Source organism: Centruroides sculpturatus, unplaced genomic scaffold (assembly GCF_000671375.1).
Source record: "Centruroides sculpturatus isolate CEXI.00-Female unplaced genomic scaffold, Cexi_2.0 scaffold112, whole genome shotgun sequence".
Classification (NCBI taxonomy): Eukaryota; Metazoa; Arthropoda; class Arachnida; order Scorpiones; family Buthidae; genus Centruroides; species Centruroides sculpturatus.
The window spans coordinates 721,001-728,510 of NW_019384367.1; the positions used below are offsets into that span (position 1 = coordinate 721,001).

Here is a 7,510-nt window from a genome sequence, read left to right on the forward strand (position 1 = left end):
GAATATCATAAATTTGAATAATTTAATTTATTTTCTAGTAAGTAACTAAAAGTGTAGGGCCAATCTCACCCATACGGACACGTTAGGCTCAATTAATTTATGTTCTCCTACATTATAAGATGAAAGTAAAATAAAGTGTTTCATTGGGAGTTTTAATGATTACGAAAAAAATACTATTTTATTTCTAAAAATGAAATAAAAAATAAACTAAAGTGCTATGAGTGATACTTACTTTCAGCGAGTGCTCTGCTGTTCAATGATGCGCAAATACAATACATAGATATTACATGAACTAACAAGTAGAGACTTGTAAAACATAGGTAATAATATGCAGCATGAAACCTCAAAATTTCTCTCTTAGGTGAGTCTTCAAGATGCAACTTTTCGTATAATAAATAATAGAAAGAAAACCTGACATGATAAATTATTATTGAAATGCGAGATTTTCCGGGATTTTTCTTGTAGGGAATAAACAGCGGGAATTCTGGGAAAACAGGATCCCGGGAAAGAAACCCTAATATATATATATAAACAATATATATAAATCTTCTTCCTCCAACTCCTCCCTTCAAGTTCCTTGTGTTTTTGATAATTTATTAATCTATCTTTTCTTCTACATCTTTCTGTTATCCTGCTTACATGTCTAAACCATTTTAATTTTCTTTATAATTCTTCTGTCTTAACTTTTCTTGTGATATCTGTATAAGTATCAAATTTCTTTAATTTTAGGAAGATTTTGCGGAAAGCAAACTTACCGCAACTCTAATTTTATATTATATAAAAGTCTCTCAAATTATTTATTAATTACATATAAAAGAACTTCTAGCTATTCAGAAGATCAAGGATTTTCATTAACTTATAAAAGTAAATAAGTACAGTACTTTTTTGTATTATCTTTTTAATACATTTTAAAAACATTCTAAGATATTCTTTCTTATAGCTGTATGTGATAGAATTATCGAAGCCGATGAAGGAATAATACAAAGTCCAAATTATTTGGGAAATTATTATTTTCATGTAGAATGTAAATGGATTATTACAGTTTCTTCAGGTTACAATGTAGCTTTAAAATTTCAACGTTTTCAGGTATTTTTCAAAATACGGTTGTAAGTAGCTTCAATATAAATAGATTATTATGTAAAGTAGCACAAAAGTCAATTAACCGATTTATATATTAACATTATTTAGCCTATATTGTTAACTGAGTTTTCAAAATCCTGTATATTATTATATTAAATGTTTAAAACCTTAGATTACAGAAGAAAATTGTCAATCAAACTTTTTAGAAATAGTCGACGGTTCGTGTCCTGAAAACAATTTAATAGGAAGATATTCTGGAAACGAAATGCCAAAAGATATAATATCCACTAATAATACAATATTAATGAAATATAAAAGTGATTTTTCTGCAAGTGACTATGTTCAACCCGATGGTTTTATAGTAAATTTTGTCAAAGGTAAAATTTATTTATCATTTTTTAATTATATGCCATAAATAGATACAGTATATAAAATACTCAAAGCTAAACTAAAAATTTCATAGAACATTCATTATGAAAACCATGTCAAACTTCTATGTTAACGAAGTCTTTAGATTACATTTTAAAATATGACGTGAAGAGATATCATCGATGTATCCAGGGGGCGAATGGGGTATATGCTTCTCCTTAATTTATGCTTTTATATGTATAGGCTTGTGTGTGTTTTTTTAGATTTATCCAAAAGAGAACATTTATTTACAAACGTATTTCCAATTATAACAGCGTAAAAAATGAAGTGATAACTCTTGCACATCATATTATCAAATATATTGTAATATTTTTTCTTACCTATGGACACCAAAAGAGTGCTATTTTTTGAGTTCGGCCAGGTCCATAATAAGAATGGTCGAGTGGTAAGGGACGAGATCCGACGCATCCAGGACTATCTGTAACTTGATCCCGGATCATCCGAGCAGTGAGCTGATGCTTTAACCGCATAGTCCATCCGCCCGACGAGGTTTTAATATAGTACTTTTTCTCATAACATTACATTGTATTACATTACAAGATGCAATGCGATATATACTACTAAAAAATATTGTGGAAGAATAATGAAATTTGTAATTTAATTGCAAAATTATTTTTAAGCATTTATAATTATGAACTGATAAATAGCCTCTTCTAACTTGAAAATGTGTATGAAAATTGCTTAATATATTGTATGGTAGTTGCTAGGGAAATTGGAATCTTAGCCATAAGGCATGTTTTTAGTTCCATTACAACTAGATAGATACTATTATGCCAGTTGGATATTAATAAATGACTGTTTTTCAGATATTTTCAATTTATATTCAAGTTTATGAAAGTAATAATGGTGTTACATATGATATAATTTTCTACTCATTTTTTTAAATGTAATTTTGCCATATTATTGGGAATTTGAGGATTACAACCTCTTTTTCAAAAATGTAACAATTCTTGCTTTAAGAAATTGGAATAGGTCAAAGTAGGTGATAAATAGTCTTATGTCTATAGTTGGTTTGAGAGAACGGGCATTTATTTGACTGTTAATGATTTTAGAAATGTAGCTACAGTATTTAGAACATACTGTACTGTTATGAACTGAATAATCATTTACATATAGTTATTGATAGATAAATTTTTCATAAAAACAGTCTGAAAATCAAATTATTTTTTTTTTTTACTTCCATGAAACAACTAATAGTTTGACATATTTTTAATAAAAGCTGTCTATACAGTATAGGTTAATGGGTAATTATAGAACTTTTGTTGTATTACTTTCAAACTGAAAAAAATATCATTTATTGTGTTATTTTACATCAGTTTTTATCGTCTACGACTATTATTACTATCGCTTGCAAACAGCAAGAAGTGTCAATTACACTATTTGTAAACATGAAGTATAGCTTGTAAACTGATAAGAACGACACTCTACTTATAGCTGATAAAATTATAAATTTCTGTCAATTAGAGCAAAATAATATATTAATTTTATTATTTCCACAAATTAAAAAATATATATATTAAAATAAATAAATAAATATATAAATCTATAGCAGGGGCAGTGTATTAGAAATGCTTCGACAATCCCATTGAGGAGCAGCATGGATAAGAGCGGATTACGTAATAAAATATCACTATGATGTTAATGGTTGTCTTGGCTGTTGTTAATTAAGTTATGCTTATTCATTGCATAGATGTTAATGTATGTGGTTTATCCCTTCTAACAGAATATTTTTGGAAAGATATAGGAAAGGTTTATAGACTTTCCGCTCAGCACTTCTGAATGCCTCTGAACGAGCGTATGCTCAATAGTTAAATGAGGCTCACAAAGCCGCTCTTTGGTCACCGTTGGTTTATATATATTTGCAAATTGTTGTAATAGAAATTGAATACGATAATTTATTTTACAAAAGAATTCTCTGAAAGGTCCAAAATTTTAAAATATTTGTTGTATGGCAAGTTAGTCTAAACAGAAATTCATTGTTTAGAAGTCTTATCGCAATTTAATTAATTCTTTTATTTAAATTAAAATATATATAATTTTGCTGTGTCCATTTTGAAGTAATTTGTTAAATATTAAAAATGAAATCATATTTAAGAAATAGACGAATGCGAATATTCTGAACGAAACGGATGCAGTGATATATGTGTTAATACAATTGGAAGCTATAGATGTGAATGCAGAGAGGGACGATACGCATTTACGAATGATAAAATTTGTGAATGTAAGAGATGTTTTAATATATATAATAAAAATATTACAAAATTTTGAATTTAAATATAAAATTTTTATAATGTAGCTTATTCTAATGCTTGCGGAGGAATTCTGAATATAACAGAGAAAACAATAATTACTAGTCCTTTATTCCCGGATAATTATCCAAGTTATTCTACTTGTATATGGGAAGTTATCAATCAAAATGTCATGATTAAGTTTCTTCGATTGCAGTTAGAAGGAAAAGAGGTATTTTTATAAATCATCATTTTTCAAGTATTATTATTTATTAGACTTATTAGTACTATTATAATTAATAAAGTGTAAGAATATGATTTTAAATTTAAAATATCAGGCTTTTACTAAAGATAATATATAAACTCAGCAATGCATAGAGGCTGCCTAAAAATGCATAAAGAAGTAAGAAATTATTAAAACAAAATAAATAATACAGTGTAAATTCCAGGTAGTTCGACCGTTTTGAAAAAAAATTCATAGCTGTTTGTTTCTTGAAATTTAATTCTTTTAATCTGTTAAAACATTGCCCAAATAGTTTAGATATGTTATAATTTACAACAAATCAAATGCATATATTTTTATTTAAAAAACATTGAAACTGGCATGTCTCACTCTTATGTCCTGATTAGAGCGTCCACCCATCACTGGTAAGATCGCCCTTTAAAAATAACAAAAGTGTAATTTATAAAGAGTAAAATAACGGAGAAAATTAATTGGTACAATATTGCTTATTGAAAGGCTGCAGCTTCCATATTTAGGTCTAACTCCGTCATCCCTTCTAGAGATTTAAAAAATAGTTTTCTCCTTATCCCACATATTCATTTTCGTTCCACTCTTCAGATGACACATCATCTTATTGTAAATCTGGACTTTCACTCCCCGAATCTGAAGATCGTTGGTTTTGTGTGCGTGTATGCGTTTTTCTTTACACTGTTTTTCTCTTTCTGAATTGAAAAGCTTGTTTGTTTTTTTGTAGGACTATTTATTTTCATTCCTACTCTTTACCATATAATGTAAAAATAATATATTTCTAACTTCCATACTTTCAATAATTTTCAATTTCTTTTGTGGTCTGTCTCGCCCGAATAAATGTGGTCTAACTATACCAAAAGTACAGGAGAGATCAACCACCTTCGTAACATGAAACAAAAACAAATACAATACATATGCATTTATGATGTTATACAGTACTCTATGTTTAAGCACATTCTATCACCCAATATCGGAATAATTTATATAAAGTCACTTGTCTTTAAAATATCACTAATACTCTAAGTCAGTCAACAAACTGACTGTGATCAAAGTTCAGATTAGTGCAAAGTTCAAAGCATAATTTCTAATTAAAGTACGGCTTTGCTTACGTCTTGATACAATATCTGCAACAGACTGAATCGTAATAACTCTTCGACATGACACAACATCCTGTATTGCTTCGCTTCTCAATTACCATCATTGGCCAGTCTCTTCGCTGGTCGTATTCACTATTCCAGACTTACATTGTACACACAATTTTTTTTTTTTAAATTAGAAAAATAAATAAAATTTTAAAAATTATCCTTTGTTTTTATCTTGTCATCTTTCAGTGCATTAGAATAATCAAATTTTGTTTTCTTATGCGTTTTCTTGAGAACAAACATCCGTCCGGCCCAACGATACTGTTATGAATACATTAGTATTCATCAGTACTGTTGCGCAGGGCGGTCATACCTACTTTAAAATCCATACATAGTGTTAATATTTACAGAATTTCTACGAATTATTATGCATTTTGATATAAAATATGCTAATATTATTTTTTTTAGCCATCGTGTTTTGATAAATTAATAATAACATCTGGAGATTATGATTATGAATATTGTTCAACTAAGCCTGAGGCTCTTAATTTTACTCAAATTGATAATTTGAAAATTGAATTTCTTTCGGATGAATATGAAAATTTTTCAGGATTCGCAATTTTAATTGAACCGTTTTAGTTAGGTAAGTAAGTTTCTATTTTTATTAGCAATTCACATAACTAATTTTCATTTTTTTTTCTTTCTTTTATCTGCGACATAAACTTTAGGGATGAAAAATTTTAAGTGTTCCTGATGGATTTTTCAATTATTCATTCATGTTACGCTTATTATAAAGCATTTAATTGCGTATTATATCTTAAAGGTTCTGGCAGATGTGTACTTAGAACTATTAAACGTTTCTAATAAATGAAATGAAAATCAATAAAATATTATTAAGATAAGATTATTTTATAATTGGCTTTGTTACATTGGTCATATAGCCAGATGCAAAGGTGAAAGGGTGGACGAAATACTTAATGAAATGAAGACAATGGATAGAATAACGAAAGAAGAAACCAAGAATTAGGTGGAGACAAAATTGGAAAATTTGTTGAAGTACAATGAAAGTGACTGAGAGGAAAGACTTACAAGTTAGTCATGGAAGAGAGAGATCGTCATCTAACAATGGACTGACAATGATTTTAATTACTCCGAAGATTTTAGAAAGAAATTAGAAATAATATTTTAATTATTCCTAAACATTTAATCGCAACTAATTCGAATATTTTTATAAGATTTAATAAACAGTTTAAACGATGCTAACATATACTTTATATACAAGACAAAAATATACTAACATATGCATAACGATGCTAACATATACATATACAAGACAAAAATATACTAACATATGCATAACGATGCTAACATATACATATACAAGACAAAAATATACTTTATTTCAATTTCTCTGTTATAACAGAAAAATTGAAATAAAGTATATTTTTGTCTTGCTTTAATTATGATTACTAATATTATCGTTAATGTTAATTACAGTTTACATGATTTTTCTGTTTTGATTGATAGATAAATATCTTAAATACATTTTTGAAATTATAGATAGACTGTTCGGAAAATTCTAGGGAATAAACTGTTTATGACCAGAACGAAATTGCTGTTATATTAGAGAAATCGAAATGAAAACAGACCGAGGTCTGTCACATCACACAGATTTGTGAGTTAAAACGTACCAAAACTACTAAAATGTTTATCCAACCTTTCAACTAGATTATAAATTTTGGCCTTTTAGGAAAAGTGTTGGGACATAAGAAAATGTTTGATGACCTTATTTTACAATTCCGTCCGATGATAAACCTAAACTCTAAGGCAGATGGTTAAGCTTTTCCCACTTAAACATTTTCTGTATTCGCACTGAATTTTGTGATTTGAAGGCATGTCCGCCTTCACACATTATCGTGGTGAAGGATCTTCCCAATTCGTCAGAATACACAGGCTTTGTTCTTTACGGCGCGACATAATGTCTCGAGAGTATCCCAGTTTTATGGAACTCAATAAGCAAGGACCTTCGTTTTTCGAAGAAAAATCACTTTGTCGGTTGTTGGTTGCACTTTCTAAGCAAATGCTCAACCGACATCGGTCGCATTTCACGAAGGGACAGAACGGTCAAACGTTTTCTTGTCACAACCGATCTCCTTCAAGCCGGAATTTCCAACTTGGTTAAGTGGTGGATAAATGTTTTAATGGTTTTGATATGTTTTTACTAGTGACGGTAAATCGCTTGAATGAATTACTTAAACAATTCGATTATCTCGATTATGGTAATTTCACTTGAGTATCAGTTGAGCAGTTGCTTGAATTAGTCATTCGTAGCAGTCGCTTGAGTAGCAATCTCTCGAGTCAGTCATTCGAGTAGTGATCGTTCGACTACTAGTTCGAAAAATTAATCGCGTGCTAGTTCGAGTGACTGCTCGTTCAAA

General features: G+C 29.0%; 1 protein-coding gene across 1 annotated transcript in view; it reads left to right on the forward strand.

The window, feature by feature from the left end:
• Positions 1-6,321, forward strand: part of LOC111612950 (tolloid-like protein 1) — a 9,950-nt gene extending 3,629 nt beyond the window's left edge. The window contains exons 8-14 of the mRNA XM_023354244.1: positions 730-864; positions 941-1,086; positions 1,253-1,457; positions 3,605-3,730; positions 3,806-3,969; positions 5,541-5,715; positions 5,801-6,321. Of these exons, the coding sequence (XP_023210012.1) occupies positions 730-864; positions 941-1,086; positions 1,253-1,457; positions 3,605-3,730; positions 3,806-3,969; positions 5,541-5,711 (947 nt within the window). The 3' untranslated portion in view covers positions 5,712-5,715; positions 5,801-6,321. The remainder of the gene's footprint in view (positions 1-729; positions 865-940; positions 1,087-1,252; positions 1,458-3,604; positions 3,731-3,805; positions 3,970-5,540; positions 5,716-5,800) is intronic.
• The last annotated feature ends 1,189 nt before the right edge of the window (positions 6,322-7,510 follow it).